The sequence below is a fragment of the Protomyctophum bolini genome (genome assembly GCF_963924005.1).
Source record: "Protomyctophum bolini genome assembly, chromosome: 22".
NCBI classification, from domain to species: domain Eukaryota; kingdom Metazoa; phylum Chordata; class Actinopteri; order Myctophiformes; family Myctophidae; genus Protomyctophum; species Protomyctophum bolini.
The window spans coordinates 14454903-14472405 of NC_137883.1; the positions used below are offsets into that span (position 1 = coordinate 14454903).

At 41.9% G+C, this 17503-nt stretch overlaps 1 protein-coding gene across 1 annotated transcript; it reads left to right on the top strand.

Annotated features, from left to right (window-relative positions):
- The first annotated feature begins 693 nt into the window (after window positions 1-693).
- lin54 (lin-54 DREAM MuvB core complex component) lies at window positions 694-17339 on the top strand. Its single transcript, XM_080755464.1, has 14 exons — window positions 694-843; window positions 4711-5499; window positions 5796-5907; window positions 6211-6341; window positions 7252-7410; window positions 8148-8340; window positions 9035-9108; window positions 9427-9624; window positions 10239-10330; window positions 10474-10545; window positions 11474-11576; window positions 11971-12108; window positions 12634-12836; window positions 14244-17339. Exons 2-14 carry the CDS (start codon window positions 4741-4743, stop codon window positions 14443-14445), a joined length of 2436 nt encoding a protein of 811 aa, XP_080611590.1. The 5' UTR covers window positions 694-843; window positions 4711-4740; the 3' UTR covers window positions 14446-17339.
- Window positions 17340-17503: the final 164 nt, after the last annotated feature.

The window sequence follows — 17503 nt, forward strand, 5'->3', positions numbered from 1 at the left end:
ACATGATGCAAGTAGCGAGTAACGGCAGCGCTAAAGCGACCAGTAACTGTAGTGTGATTATCAATTTTGGAGGAGTAGTGTCGTTATATTACTCGCTACCGACCAAAGTAGTGTCGTTACAGTAACGATATTTTCCGTTACTCGTTACACCCAACTCTGTAGATCATACATGGATCATGGAAGTATATGTGAATAGATATTTAAAATAGCTCAAATGATAAATATTGGGTAATACCGGTACATATATTGGTTGTGTAATGGATTAGAATGTAAAAAGCCAAGGAAATGGATTGAAATGGTGGGTAATACATTGTGTCTGTGTGTGTGTATGTCTGAGAGAGAGAGAGAGAATACAGTGGCGAAAAATAAAACTTCTGGAGACTCAGATTAGAATACAGGAGGCTGCTTAAAAATGTTTTACCCGGCTATTTCCATGTGTAAAGGACATACATTTTGGGCGCGTTCGGAAATAGCGCACTGAGCACACTGTCACTGTGCAATGCAAACTAATAGAAGAGTCGTGCGCTCCGGTGCGGTATTTCCGAACGCGCCCCTAGCCTAGTCTAATCTTAGGCTAGTGGGGGGCAGCAACGCACCGCTGGCAGTGGCTCGTCCAAAAGAAGGAGAAGAAGAAGAAAGTACGGTGACGTGCGGCGAGGAGGGCGTGCCAGCCGTGTGAGATGTCAGGCAGAAATGGCGCTCGGCGCGGTATTTTGAAACAATCGTGTCTTCTTCTTTTTGGGACATTTTTTGTGCACCAAGGACGCCGCATCGCATCCGATCCTCGTCGCCGGCGCGTGTGCTGAGACCTTGGAGAGCCGAAAAGACGGCGAGCGGGGCAAAGTAAGACACGCCGGGGACGGGAGGCTTTTTGAAACGTGTTGTTGTTGTTGTACCCAACGTTAGGCTAGCGGTGCTAATGTTAGCGGAGCTTTCATCAAGTTCACTGCTCGGCTCAGGCTGTGGCTGCCGCGGCTCAGAGTCAGAGAGAGAGAGTCGTACACAAACTGCTGCTGGACCGCTGGTTAGGTTTGTTGTCATCGCTGCTGCTGGACGTTCTAGTCGATTCAATTCAATTCAATTCAAATGAGCATGAGAAAACATACAAGCAAGTGTCAAAAATATCATAAAAACGGTTGAAAAGGGGTAAAGTATATACAGTTGGAGGAGGGTACAGTCAGTATGGTGGTGCATGGGTCGTCGAAGAAAATAGACGAAATACAACAGAACTACTGGGAATTTAACTGTTAAATAACCGGAACGCAAGAAATCCAACTGAAAATAACAGAACTGCGAGGAAAAATAGGTGAAAATAGCGAATTACAAGAACAGTGGAAGAAAATTGCGGATCTAAGCTCTGGGTTTGTAAATCGGCTACATTCTGTGAGCCATGCAGTCGTACGACATTAACCGGGCATATTGTTATAATTAATAATAACCCCGTATACTCATTGGTAAGATAAGCTATTGCCAAATGGGACATGGTACTTAAAGTACCCTTTGTATAGATCTCAAAATTATAAACAACGGCTCCTTCATTGCACGAGATACATATTTTTATTTGACTGCATCTGGAAGAATATTGATGATTTGACGGTGATAAGAAGGTCATCATCATGCTACCTAGCCCTAGAATGGCTCTTGTTGTGGTTCATACAGTATATACAGTATTCTTCCAGATATGTATTATCACAGGCATTCTAGGTCTACATGCTACCATACTAATGAACTGCCCCAGACCCAGCATATCATGTTATGACATATCTGTAAACTAAACGTATTAAAGGCGTAAATATGGTGTGGGCATGCAGTGATAGGAGTGTATCCTTTAAAATGTCTTTAATAGCCCTGTATAATAAACAGCTTTGGTTGGTCACACAGTTAAAGTACTCTAAAAACTATTCATAAAAATGTACTAGAATCTCTCTCAAAATAAGTAGCTACACTACAACTTACACTACAAAGTATATTATCTGATTCTACTACATAGAATACTTTGTCTTGTTGGTATTGTTGCTGAGGATTTTATTAAGGTGGATTTACGAGTCTGACATACAAATTAATTCTTGCTGGAGGTTGAGGATGGAGGATCCTCTCTTTAATGTGATGCTCAAACTGCACTCAGAACTCATCTGTTGTGTTATGTTGCGTCAAACGTGCCACTAAAATATGGTGCATGTGAAGAATGTAGCCTTTGGTCGGTGAAAACAAATAGCCGAACTACTTTGGGATGGAAGCTACATCATTCTGAAAGTGTCAAGCTAGTAAACATAAAGCTACTTGGGAAATGTAGTTCAGCCGGTAGCTTTAGCTCCGTATAAGCTCCTAAGCTACTGCCCCCCAAAACACCGAAAGCTGCCGCTTAACAACACACTGGTGCATTTATTTAAATGTGTATTCTTATTTTTTATTATTCATCATGGTGCGGTAGTACTACTGAACTATTAGCTGGACTAGCCGTGATGACGATGGAAAAATGGCGGATCTTTCGAAATCCAAACCCCGGCCCTGAAAATAGTAACAGTGTTGCCCATGTTTACAACACACCCTGTGTTTTGTCTCGTTATTTTGTTGCTTTAATAGTCAAACTACCTACTGTTGGATTGTGTGCGGCTTTATAAATAAATAATGTGCGTCAGTAACAAAAGTGGAGGAAACCCCGATTTAAAGCTAGGTTTGTTCCTCTCCGGGTTATCCTGGCTTTGAGAGGCCAAAGGGCTTCATTTTTAAAGCCTCGATTTACATTGCCTAGTGCGACGGTGCTTGCCTATTCCCTCAAAGAATGGATCTACAAGCTAGCAACGTGTCAGCTTGTAGATCTATTTTTGTTCCGTGTGTTTCTAACAAAATAAGGTAATTTATATTCAATTGAAGAAGGTGTCGACGTTGACTGAGAGAGACGTAGGTCTGCAGTCAGGACTAAGGAAACCACGTAGATAGAATCATGTCTGTTTTGATGAAATCATAGATATTCTATTCTTGCAAGTTGGTGCATGGGATTCCATAGATAGCACAGTGAGTGAACTAGCTGAACATTTTAAGAGTTTGTAATGTTGTTGTTAAAGGCAAAGCTACTTGTCTGCCGTGCTCATAATAATCACTCTACATGGTAGTTCAGATAACATAGTTATTAACTCTTAACAGACTACTTTTAACTCTTTTCAGGCAGAGGAAGCCTGAAAGTAGGCATACAAGAAAGTAGGCATATGTCAATTACTTATCCAGGGGATTGATTGTACCTTTTTATGTGTGTGTGTGTGTGTGTGTGTGTGTGTGTGTGTCTTGCTGTATATTCATGTATATGATGTATTGCTATGTTTTATTGTTCTTGCTTAATGTAAATCGCTCTGGATTAAGCGTCTGCTAAAGGCCTAAATTGTAAAGTGTGTGTGTGTGTGTGTGTGTGTGTGTGTGTGTGTGTGTGTGTGTCTTGCTGTATATTCATGTATATGATGTATTGCTATGTTTTATTGTTCTTGCTTAATGTAAATCGCTCTGGATTAAGCGTCTGCTAAAGGCCTAAATTGTAAAGTGTGTGTGTGTGTGTGTGTGTGTGTCATGAAACAAGTGTATGATGCATATTATTAGGCTATATAGTGCAGGACATTTATTTATAGTACTAGACTAGTAATTATTAGTGCTGTCATGATTACACATTTAAGTTGACAATTAATTATACAATTATAGAAATAGCCAACATATACAATTGCATAAGGGAAATCCAGGAATTTAAAAACAGCTTTAAACAATTGTGTTTAACCACTTAAATCCTATACTCAGTTGACCGGATTCACAAGTGCTCTATTCTAGGCAGGCCCCCTCCTATTTTTGAGGGGTGCTCCTATGCCCAGCTTTGTGTGTTTCTGTGTACCCCATTGCGATTCTTTGATTGGCTGAGCACGGAATGTGAGGATAAAAAGTGAGGACAGCAAAAGTGATTGGCCGCAATGTGAAAAGAGCGCCCCTCACACGAGTGATTTTTTTAAAACTCTACACTCGCCAAAAATAGCTAATTTAGCTCACAACACAGTAAAGTGATGTGAAAGTGTAGATCTGATATTTACACTAGGCAAATAATAGAAAAGAAAATATAAAGGTCCGTGCGGTGCACAGTGGACTAAGCTCCAAAGCTCAAATATTTATTGAAGGTTTCCTTACACCAAAGTGTTATATTTGTGCTTTGGAGCTTAGTCCAGTGTGCAGACCTTATTTTCGTCATTTATGTATTTACCTTGCAAATGTCACCTCTGTAATTTAATTATTTCGTGAATCCAGCCACTGTTATCCAACTCTTTAGACTGCTTGAGACAGCACACCTACAGTAGTACTAGTAAGGTACTTAGCAGGTTGACACAATGGACAGCATCTATGGTCGCTTTGGTGGGTCATTCCTAGTGTTTCAAGCTGTGACACTCCGTGTCAATCGGCAGGTTTTGTTAGTGAGGTGCGAAAACTGAATGGCTGTGCGTGTGCAGGCTTGCGTGCATCTCCAAACTACCAGGGCGGTGCCCTGGAACGCCCTACCGTCAGCTCACCCCTGGTCACAGGGGTCTCTCTGTCTTCCCTGCTCTTTAATAAACAGAAAATACATTTACAGAGCTGGATGAGAGACATAGAGACTCCTGTTACTGAACAAACACTACATATTTTCAATCAAATAATTTGTGTTTTAGAGAATATATTTCTGAACAAAAATCTGTCTTTCAACAGTAACTAAGAGGTCCACTTTTTGAAAGCATCATGGACGTGGTGTCGCCAGAGCTCAACAGTCTTCTTCCCGATGAGATCATGGACACAGAGGCCATCACCATGGACGAGGTCCCTCCACCACAAGCCGGCGCTTCAGAGCCTGACGACGCACCGGTCCCAATGGACACAGACACTTCCATGGACAACTTGAGCCTCCGCTTGGAAGCTAGCCCCACGACTCAATCCACGCTGGCCCAGACCACCTCCACCACGACGGACTCCACGTCCACGCTCGGCACCGCCGGCACTGGGAGCCAGCTCCTTCTCACCCCCTCTAGTGGCTGTTCGTTGCCGCTCACCCTCAGACCGGCCATGACCATCTCTGCCGCGGCAACCACCAAAACGACAGACGGCTTTACCGGGACCAGTGTCACCACCACGAGTGGCCTGCAGAAGCTCTCGGTCCCTTTCACCATCTCCGCGGCGAACCACCAGATCATCCTCAACAAGGTGGCGTCGTCTCAAGCCACAGAGGCGACAAAGTCTCTGGGCACAGCGACCCAATTTATCAAGCAGGACGGGCAAAAACTGTTGGTCACAGCCATAGGAAAGTCTGGGCAACCTATTGTGCTCCAGTTGCCCCACGCGAGCAGCAAGCCTGGCTTGGGCCAGGTCTTGGGAGACGGCAAGCCCCAGGGCCCCCAGTTTAAGGTGGTGACAATTGGAGGAAGGTCTGAGCTGAAGCCTGTTATGGGGAACACAACAAACCCGATGCCCACGCTACAGGCCCAGCAGCTGAAGACTGTGCAGGTACCGGCTTAATTCACTTAATTTACAGACTAAGCAACTAACCACTTGAGTCTGGTTTTGATTGATTGATTGAATACTTTTAACACTTTGCAGGAAAAAAGTGCAGTTCAATACAAGGTCTTCTAAGAGGATTTATAACCCAAGAAAGCCTATGGCTTGTTTCCATTGGGGTCCTTAATATTCAATTCATAGGAAATAGCCAAACAAGCAATGCCGATGTGGATCTCTTCCATCACACTCTCAAACATCAGCTATAGAAACATCCTTTCAAGTTGTCTTGTATAATCCCTCTACAGATTGCCCAGAAAAAACAGGTTACGTCTACAGCACCAATCAAGTTCATCATCACTAAAACGGTGAACAGCAAAGGGCTGACTGCTACCACATCGGTATCTCCTGTCATTGCCGGTAATTATGTTGGATTTCATTCTGATACAGTATGTGATTCTTTCTGAATGTTTGTTAATTAATTTACAGTCACACTGATGTCCCATTTTCTGCGCTTTAAAGTGAATTAAGACAGATCTATAGTTTTATGTTTTATGTTTACTTGTTATTGAAAAATATATTTTAGAATGATAGGTAAAATTTGTGCTTGTTGAAATAAAGAACTGCCTAGTGGCAGTTTATTTACCTGCCAGTGCCACGGGCAATTGGGTAACGGTTAGTGTGTCAACCCCATGTATCCCCATCTTTGACTTCTTGTCTTAGGCCGGGTCCTAACCCAGAGCACCCCAATGATGACTCCAAGGACTATAACCATCTCGGAGCCCCTCAACACCAGTCTACAAAGTCTGGCCAACAAAAAGATTGCCATCTCACCCCTCAAGAGTCCCAGCAAAGTAAGTTCAATATTTACCCGCCTGGGATCCTGGAACTTGCTTGTCAACACGGCTGTCTTTACACTGCACTGATGTGGCCACTGGCCAGCCGCAGAGCCTGATGCACAGGAGATACTTGGGTTCTGTATGCACTGGAAGTTTCAAAAACAGCAGATCTACAATGCATTGTGCTGTGATGCATTGTGGGCTTGTAAGAAAGATTTTCAGTTTTTGCCAGGTGAGACTGCACTACACTTTTTCATGATTGGCTGCCTCTACGCCAAGCCAATGGGAGACTTACCTGTAAAATCATAGTCTGAACGGCATAAAACCTATACTCTGAACACTGCCACGTGAAGCCGTGAGCTAACTGAGGCAAAGGCTGCGGCACACAAACTGACTGTAGATGTTCATAAACGAGAGCTTGCTGCACCTGGCCGTTATGACTGAGTAATTTTTGTTTTTTAATTATTTATACTTTTGTGGTCAAATGGCTCAATGGTTACAGTAAGTGGGTAAATGCTATATTATTCCTGCGCTGGCTGTCACCCTAAATGAGTACAGTAAATGGATCCCAAATCTTTCATCTCATGACCGCAAAATCCAATAATTTGATGACCGGCGGAGTCTGCTCAATTGGGTCTCCTACTGAGCAGCAACCTGGCTGAGATTTTAGAATTAAAATAACACTATGTTTGTAGTCCCAGAGTTCTTATTTATAATTCATGTATTTTTAGTCTTTTGTTGCAACTCATGTCTGAGTCACATTACCATACTAGTAAACTAATGTTTATTTTGCATCAACACAGCGTTTTCTTGCCGTAGCGATGCAGTAGCCTTTCTGTCTGCATCGATATGTGTATAGACACAGAGTATGATATAACATAGTGCCGTATAGAGTTTTGAGCACAGCCTTGTTTGTTTGTTCCAGTTGACTGTTGTGTCCGTGGCCTCCTCCCAGACCCCCAACGCCTCTCAGAAGTCTATGACATTGCCTGTCAACATGGCCCTGGGCCAGCAGATCCTGACAGTGCAGCAGTCTACCTCCACTTCCCCAGCCAAGGTGGTCTCCAGTCAGTCTGCAACACAAGTATGTTAAGCACTTCAAGTTCATTCTAATCAATCGATCAACGTTTATTTATATAGCACATTTACACAACCGAAATTGACCAAAGTGCTTCACAGTAGACAAAGTATAATGACAGAGTATAAAAACATAGTATAAGAGCATGGTGAAATAATTACATCGAGAAAGTACTAGAATAGCATAACAGCATAACATAATCATTAGAATCAAGAACAAATAAGTAACTATCTAGGTCAGACAACATTAAAGGTGAGAGAGAAAAGGTGGGTTTTGAGAAGGGATTTAAAAGTCTCTATGGATTGGGCAGTTCTAATGTGTGGGGGAAGGTTGTTCCATAACTCTGGGGCCGCAACCGCAAAAGCACGGTCACCTCTTGTTTTCCGGGTTAGGTCTGTTGGCATGGTCATTTAAGACAAAGACTAAAATTAGTTTGAAGTAATGCATCACCTAACGCCGTTTCGATCTATGAAATCTATGAAAAAGTTTAATCTGCAAACTATTCTATACTGTAATAAGTATGTAGAGTGTGTCTCTACTTCATCTCTCTCTCAGCCAAGGGGTCGTTGGCCTGGAAAAAAACCCAGCTAAAGACCCCTGGTTTATTAGGCAACATTGCTAGTGTGGCTTTCACATTGTTTCAAACAAATCAGAGATTAGGACTTGGCCCAACACCATTCTTCATCCGTGAAGTTGTATTTTGCTTGAATCCATGTCTTCTCTTTTCTCTGAACTTTTACCAGACTATAAAAACGATGCACACGGTGACATCCACTCCAGGCGGACATTACAAGACCATCATCCCTCTGAACACCCAGTCCAACGTGCAACAGATCCAGGTGCCGGGCAGTCGCTTCCACTACGTCCGCCTGGTCACAGCCACGACCAGCATTACTGGACAAACGTGCAGTCCCAGCACCAGCTCTATGCAAACAGGTAACACAATTTAAAACTTGGGTTAAGTAGGAATTTAAATTCCAAACAGGTGTGTGTCAATTTCTTTATTGGCACACACCAAAAAGTAGGAATTAAAATTCCAAAAAGGTAGCATATCCAAACTTTTAAATAAATGGCGGACAAAGTACCCACATTTCCATTTCTTTATTGGCACACACCAAAAAGGAACAAACATTCAGGTAACACAATTATTCAACATTTTTTAAATACTTTCACAAATGCAATAAAACAAAAAATAGCAGATGTACAAGTGAGTGCATCGTGAGTCATACTGTGTATATATTGGCCGCTATTTATGAATAAAACTAAAACACGCTACCTGGTTATTGAGGGAATTCAGTAAAAGTACTCGATAGATCAATTACTAAGACAATAATGGACAGTTGTAGCCCTAGATGGAATCACTAGTGGGCTAACCTATGCACACTGCGAGATTGTACATATGCTATTTTTTATTTTTTTATGTTTTGAGAAATCATGAGAGTGTGAGAACTACTGATCTATACAGCATTTGTGGAATCTGGCTCAGGTTTTAGTCGGCTAATGTTACTGACCGGTGTGCTAAATAATGTTCAGTGTTGAAGTTGCAGTTTGTTGTGATGCTATGCTTCTGTCCCACAACTAAACATCACGGTGGTCAATGTTATAGTGATGCTATGCTTCTGTCCCACAGCTAAACCCATGGTGGTCAATGCCGGCGCAGTACGGATGTCTGTCCCAATCGTCTCGGCACAGACCATGAAACAGGTTAGCAGCGGTGTTGATTTTGAGTCTTTTGAATAAAACAGTAACGGTAACATTTAGTTTTAGTCACATTTTAGTCATCTGAAATGTTTTCGTTTGAGTCTAGTTTTAGTCGACTAAATATACAGTTGATTTGGTCAACAAAAGATTATTTCGGCGGACCTCGATGGCGTCGTAATGGCAGATTTTACACTTTGTTGCATGCTGAAAATAGCCGATGTTGAGAATCACCAATATAGGCATTCTCTTTCTACTAAGCTTTCAATCAGTGTCATTCATAAAATTGAAATTCATGTCAGTGTTTTTCCTCCTCGTCCTCAGGTGGTCACCAAGCCCTTAACGTCAGCAGCCCAGTTACTGACCACTACCCAGACGCCCCAGCGCCTGATCATGCCCGCCACGCCGCTGCCCCAGATCCAACCCAACTTCACCAACCTCCCTCCGGGCACCGTCCTGGCGCCGGCTCCCGGTGGAGGCAACGTGGGCTATGCGGTTGTGCCAGCGCAATATGTCACGCAAGTTAGTGTTTGTGCCTCACAATACCGCCATACAACATGTATTCTATGTTTGTTTAATATATATATATATATATATATATGTTTATGTATATATATATATATATATACATACATACATACACACCGGTAGTCTCTGTTGGGTGGAAACCCTATATGCAAAACTGTTACTTAAAAAAAAGAAAAGCTAAAGTGGCAGATCTACAAGCTGGAAACTCATTGCTTTCTGAGCTGATCTGCTAATTTTGATGTTTTTGTGTGACGTGTAGTGTGATTAAGTAGGGTGTTAATTTACGGGGGAAACTGTGACATATAATGTCACAGTACGATTGGAAAGCCAGTCATATTGAAAAAGGTGCACTGTGTTTTGCATACGGATGGTGACTTGAGCAAAGTTACCTTCAGTCGACCTCCGAGTTATGTTCTGATAGGGACAGAATCGTAAATCATCGTCCCCCGTAGTCTCGGTACCTCTGCGACGTCTTTTCTTTCTGTGACTGGGGGGAGGTGAACTCAAAGAAAATGAGCACTCCTTTTTTTCACTTGTACTGTACTGTACTGTACTGTAACATATTTAAGTGTGATGTAATGATATAACCATGTTTTTGTCTCACACAGATCCAGCAGTCACCGTTTGTTTCCATGGCCAGCAGTTCTGCTTTCTCCACCCCGACCAGCATCCAGACTCAGGCCAGGCTGCCACTCAATGGGTATGTGTTTTGCATGCTAGGCACACCCGGGTTTGAATGTCTGCCTTCTTTTGTTTTTTTACTATCTTGACATGCGTAAAGTAGTCCTGTTGCATCACGCTTTTTTATGCAAGCGTCATCTCAAAGCATGTCATTTCGTTCAGGTTGTCAGCGGCAGATACGACGTCGAGACCAAGAAAACCATGCAACTGCACCAAGTCGCAGTGTCTCAAACTGTAAGTACAAACGACATGTTTATAAATACAGCCTATATACACTGAAGTGGAAATATCTATGGGTGTGGTTCTGTAACGCAGGGGGCTTCAACAGGGACCCCGGGACTCCTAGTGGAGGGGTCCGCACCTCACTTTTTTGTGATAGGATAATTTTACCACTTGAATCCTAGCAACCCTGCATCCATTTAGCCAAAAATAGCCGATCTACAAGTTCACAAGGCGCTGTGAGCTTGTAGAATGGCTATTTCTGGCAAAGCGTTTTGGTGTGAAAGGTCGAGTGAAAGTATTGACAGTTTAAGTGGTTAAATGTTTGAAAATACACACAAATCCAACATGATAGTGCTGTCAAACAAGCTATGAAATCTATGTAAAAGTTAGTTAAATCACACAAATGTTATACAGTATATTATAGTAGGGGTCCCTGCTTCATCTCTCTCAGCTAAGTCTTGGTCCTTGGGCTGAAAAATATTGAAGACCCCTGCTCTCTAACATTTCATTTCAAGGGCCCACTTAACTTTGAGTGCTTACCAAACCATTTGGAACCCCCCCAATTAACCCTGAAGATCTCTGGACCTCCACAATGAGAAATACCAATCTATGCTTAGTATTGTAATAAATGACAATGGAATTGTGTAATATACAGTATGACATACAATTACAATTTACAATTTAGGCATTTAGCAGACGCTCTTAATCCAGAGCGACTTACATTAAGCAAGAACAAAAGCATGGGAATACATCACATAAAGACATTTATCATGAAACATGCGTAGCTAAGAAAGTAACAGTGGAATATCTATAATGAAACTATACATATAAGCTATACATCTATACTACTATGCTACACATATGTACTATGACGTGCTATGACTACTAGAATTGCTATCTAAGGGGGTGGGGGACATGACACCCACTGTTTTCTTTGCAGATACTGTGACTGCTTTGCGAATGGAGAGTTCTGCAGCAACTGTAACTGCAATAACTGCTTCAACAACTTGGAACACGAAACGGAACGACTTAAAGCCATCAAGGTTCGACTCCCGATCCTGACGACCTTTGCTGCGTTGCATTCTCCATCTCTCTCTCCCCATTTTCTTTCAGACTACTGTATCTATCGATAAAATATAAAATAGGGGCTTAATGTATGTTTTGTAATAACAATTTATATTTACTTTATATATACATGTCAAGTTTTAAAGTATTTGTAGTGGAGTAAAAAAATGTACAATGTTTGCCTCTGAGATGTGTAGAAGTTAGAAGTAAAGTATTGAGAAATGGAAATACTCAAGTAAAGTAAAAGTACCTCAGAATCAAACTTAAGCACAGTACTTGAGTAAATCTACTTTCCACCACTTAATTTTGTTGTAACAGACCAAATTGCTTCATGATGATGTCAATGTGATTTTTATTTTTATTTTTTTATAGACCTGTCTAGACCGAAATCCAGAGGCCTTCAAGCCTAAAATCGGTAAAGGCAAACAGGGAGAATCAGACCGCAGACACAGCAAAGGCTGCAACTGCAAACGATCAGGCTGTCTGAAGAACTACTGCGAGTGCTACGAGGTGAGCCCTGAGTCCACCCCAATCCAACCCTCATAAAGTTGGTCCATTTCAGGCAGTGCACATAGACAACAAAGCCCCTACCCTTTTACCCGTCTGTAGAAAACTACCCTCTCCAGGCCATGAATGCTGCATTTACTATGGTGAAAGAAATGCAAATGCCCATTTTCCATGCCATAGGCCTACCCGATGGCAGCTTTCAGGAGAATTGCCTTTTTCCCAACTCTCCCGAAGTTGAACACAACATTTTGCGTTGAAAGAATTTGTTTTGAAATCCATGTCGCACATTCTCAACCTGTGGATCGGGGGTCCCCACATAATTTGGGGGGTCCCCAAATGACAGTGAAAAATAGCTGATCTGAACGATCAGCTATTTCCACCATTTTTATCTGTGGAACCAAGTCAAACTAAATGCAATACCTCAACTCCTACAGATATGATTTTCTTTGGGGGGGGACCCATGGTCTACAGACTGATAAAACCTGACCCTTTCCTCTCTTTCCCGCCACCCATCCACCCACTCACAAGGCAAAGATCATGTGTTCGTCGATCTGCAAGTGCGTCGGCTGTAAGAACTTTGAGGAGAGTCCGGAGAGGAAGACGCTGATGCACCTGGCGGACGCGGCCGAGGTCCGCGTGCTGCAGCAGACGGCCGCCAAGACCAAGCTGTCCTCGCAGATCTCCGACCTGCTGCTCAGGACCGCGCCTGTCATCGCAAGTGGAGGCGGACGGTAGGCCCCGTCACCGTGAATCGCCTAATCGCAATTATTTGAGATAATTGTCAATTGTTTCCATCATGTTAAATTGTTTACACATCTTACCTGGATTGCGCTCCTTTCTGTGTGGAGTTTGCATGTTCTCCCCGTGTCCCCTAGGGTAGGTACCCTCACAAAACTGAACTAAACTGCCTCACTAAACTGCCTCCACCTGGCCAGCCGGGGCGCCTGATGGAGGGGAAAGGAACTGGTTGGAATAACGTGTTCCTTCCACGCTATGTCCAACCAGGGAAACTCCCCCCTGTCAGGTGTAAAGGAGCAACTTGGACACTCAGGCATGAAGGAAGCATGAGTTCAAGTCCGTTGCTCTCCCCTTGTCCCCCATATATAGGGACTAGGTTGGTGGAGGGTGTGTAGAGCCCAGGATCACATTAGATGATTGACACAGGGGTGAAAAATGGGTTACAAAATCGTGGGATAAAATACAATTAAATCATTAATTGCAATTATTTATATGAAAATGTCAAACTCGTCAACTTTGTGACAGGTAATATTTATTTCTGCTAACATGCGTTTAAAGCTGGATTCTATTCAATTTACATGTGCTGAATGTATGAGCTTGTAGATCTTATCTCTATACCACGACTGCGCTCTGAACCACTGGTGCATTGTTGTCCAAATAAACTGTTCATTAACCCGTTTCGACCCGAGGCAGAAACTTCTAAATCCTGTTTTCTCAAACCGGTTTCCATCTCTCAGTTGGAAACCTCATATGTACAAAACGGCTGATTAGTAGCAGATCGACGTGCTCGCGACACGTTTCGAGCTTGATACTTTTGTGTGACGTTGTAGTGTGATCAAGGGCGTTAATTTACGCAATTTATTTTAATAAAATACAAAATATTGTTACAATATGGAGATGTGAGGTTTCTGCCCAACAGCAATGATATATTGCTTATACATGGCAAATTTTAAAATGACAAGGCTGCTTTCTTGGATTGAATGGGTAAAATCAAAATCAGAAGTAAATGTTTTGTATTTTTCATATGCCTCACTCAAGAAAGGTGGCAGACATTTCATCAATAACAAGCAGTATTGATGAAGGCAATTTAATCCATTAAATTAAAGCATGGATGTCCTTACACACTGGGAGGGTGGAGAACAAACCATCCGAAAAGGCATTTACAAGCAAAAGCTATTTTAGAAAGAATTATGAAGATGGAAGAGATGCATGCATGCATGAAATAGTTCTTTTTTTCATAGTAATGCCACAAATAAATGAGCTTGCGGATCTGCTAGTTTTTATACTTTTGTGTGACACTGTAATTTGTAATAATATGATCAAGTAGGGTTGTTAATTTACACACAAAAAACACATTGAATATCTTGTAATCAATCTTGCTGTTTCCTTTCCTCCCACAGGCTGCCCTACACATTTGTGACGAAGGAGGTGCTTGAGGCGACATGCGAGTGTCTGCTGGAGCAGGCCAAGAAGGCAGAAACCAACCAGCAGCCAGAGGCCGAGGCGGAGCGGCTGATCCTGGAGGAGTTTGGACACTGCCTCATGAGGATCATCAGCTCGGCGGGGAAGGCTAAAACAGACTGTGCTTCCATCAACTGCTAGGCCTGGCTCTCTGGCTCTCTACTGCCACCCAGCAGTAGGAAACCAGTGGTATTATAAATTTGGAAAAGTGGAATGATAATCTCAGGCTTGTTGTCCTCCGAGAGGGGAAAAAGTTATTCATGGATGTAAGGATGCGTTTGATCTTTATTAAAAATAAGGCCTCTTTGGGCCTTGATTTTAAGAAGAGCTTCTCTTCCAAATCAGAGTGTCTGTTTTTGTTTTTAGCCCAAGAACCCTCCCAAAACTTCAACCAACCGACTTTGTGATTGTTACCTGGTTTGAAGTCTGGATCTCATTGGGTGACACTGGACGTGGTATTATTTACTTTGTTGCATTGAGGATCACGACAGGGACGTGTTGTACCCCGGGCGGACACTCAAGGCGACGTGCCGAGGCAAACGAGAACTGAGATTAGGATGTGTCCCGGTGGCTCCGTTGGGAAGACCACCATACTCATGGACTGAAATTGAACTCGTGAATGTTTGTCGAATATCGTTTGACGGAATAGACGCTTACCCCCTACAGCTTTGTTTCTGCTCAGTCAGAGAAAGCAGAAATGCCTTAACATAACTGATTTGTATTATGCAGGATGAAATTATCATTTTCGGTTTGTTTTTTGTTTTGGGGGGGGGGGGGGGGGGTGTTGTTTTACAACTGCGTTGTTAGTCATTCATGAAGATCTTTGTGTAGAATCAACATGGGAGAATTTTAATGCAAAGAAAGGTAAAATACCTTATTAACAGTAAACCAGGGTGTAGTTATTATATCCCATGTAGTTGGCATGTAACTTGCAAAAAAATTCATCACACTACGTTATGCTTGCTCACATGCTCCGCAGTTGAGTGTATCAGAATAGAAAAAGTAATTTCAGTACGTGATGTGAGAAACGGCACTGTACTAGTTTTTTCTTTCTTTACAGAAACGGTTCTCAAGCTTCTCAACAGTCGTGTTCTCTATCATAGGCTTACATAACAAAAAATATAAATCCTCGTTAAAATATGTTTATTTTTAAACAAATCTTATTTTTACCAGAAAAAGCATCTTCCAGATTATGTAAATTTTAAATAACTGCTTACGGACATGACAATTTGTTCCAAGGACATATCCTCGTCTCGCCCTTGATTCAGCGAGACTAATGGATTACATTTTCCGTGTGTATGTGTATGATGTCTGGGAGGTGTTGACGTTTTCCGTTTCGCCTCTTGGTCGCGCTGCGCTGCGAGACATATCCAGCGTCAGCCTTGTTTGTGGTTTCTATTATCCCCCTTTTAAAAAAAAGTACCAGTATCCATGGTGACATGAGGAAAAAGGTCAAACAGACTTGTGTAACTGCATTTTTCATACATTTAGTGTGTTTTCTATAATCTGAATTTTGCAGTTAAATTCTTTATTTATTTGTGTGTGTGAAGTTGACCATTACAGAATGGTGATGTTTGGGCTGGTACCGCTGCTGAAGGCAAGTTGGTAGTTAGTTATGCGTGACTGTGTAAAGTGGTGGTTCTCACCTGGGGTTTGGTATGCAATAGGCCACTTGGCCACGGACCTTCCCTTTGTACACCGTAGTTATAGTTATAAAACTCGGAGGTGTCCCGATGATTTGGTTCCAAACTATCAATCATTTTGCCGGGGACCCCCTGGAAACCACTCTAGGTCTGGTCCCCTGGGGGTCCCTGGACCCCACTCTGAGAACCACCGATGTAGAGTCAGTCAAGTAAAAGGCCTGACCGTTGTGCCAGTGCCGTGCACTTAAAATTGCAGATCTACAAGCTCCCAATGTGTCAAGGCGTTGTTTTGTGCGCCTGTAGATCGATCTGTTTTCAGCACACGACCAAGTACAAATCAGGGGTATGGGAGAGGTCAGAGAACGCCACACAGGTTGTCAAATTCAATAAATTAATTTCACAGAACTCGATACACATGCTGTATTGCTCTACTACAACCAAATTTGTGAATGAACCCCTGAGATTAGGCCTAGGTGAAATGACTGCTATTTTTGTGCGCCACCATTGTACAGTAGGCCTAAAGTATAATACATGGTTAAGCGATTAATCATACTAATTAAGTCTATTCAAAAAAAATAGAATGTCAATTTGTGGATTTATATATCGATTACAAAACCTCCCCTGAAAAAACAACTCCATTATTTGAGCATGAACAAGATTAAGTCTGTTATCGATTCTATAGTTTTCTATATATTTTCAGTTAATTGCCCAGCCCTGGAATGAATTGTCTACAGGTTGGTGTCGCAGACTTAAGTGGTGTTTCTATTTGGTTGCCTATCATTTCATTTTGTATTCAACTATTGCGAGGAAAAGGTTGACTAATACTAATTGCACTAGGTCGTGAAATTTGTGGTTAAGTTTCTTGGTAGGTTTTTTAGAATGCTTTGAGGTGTTGATATACATTTTGGACTAGTGTTATTTTAGTGACCATTGCAGCATTCTTGTTTATATGGTGACATTTAGAAAAACCTTGATCATCATTGCAAAAGAATATATATGTATATTTTAATTTCAAAACGAAGTGGTGGGAATGTTGAAATCTACACGAGGCAACGGTCGGTCACCTATGGAAACATCTCCAACTAAAACACTGATGAATCAAAATGACAGACGAGTGAATTGAGCAAACTAAATATAAAACAAATAAATAAATGTGTAAACCAATTGATGAATAAAGACCTTAAGTAAATTATGGAGGATGGGGGGTTTTCAACCATTATGTATTTGAGTCACGGACCACCATTTGATGAGATTTAGCCTCTGACATGGAAACAATATATATATTTTTTTCATTTGATAATCTTTTGTTCACAATTCCATGCTGTATTGATGCTACTACCATAGGAGAGACAACAGGCATTGATCAAAATAACAACTATCCTGAGTATCCTCCTCCACTAATCGTGTCGACTTCTTGTAAATAAAGTAATGCAGATGTTTAACAATAATTTAACTTGTGTGTACTATGAAACCAACATTTGATTTCATTGTACAGTCAAGAGTGTAGCTTTTTGCGGGTTACATAGGCCTAGTGCTATCTGCACAGTGCACAGTGA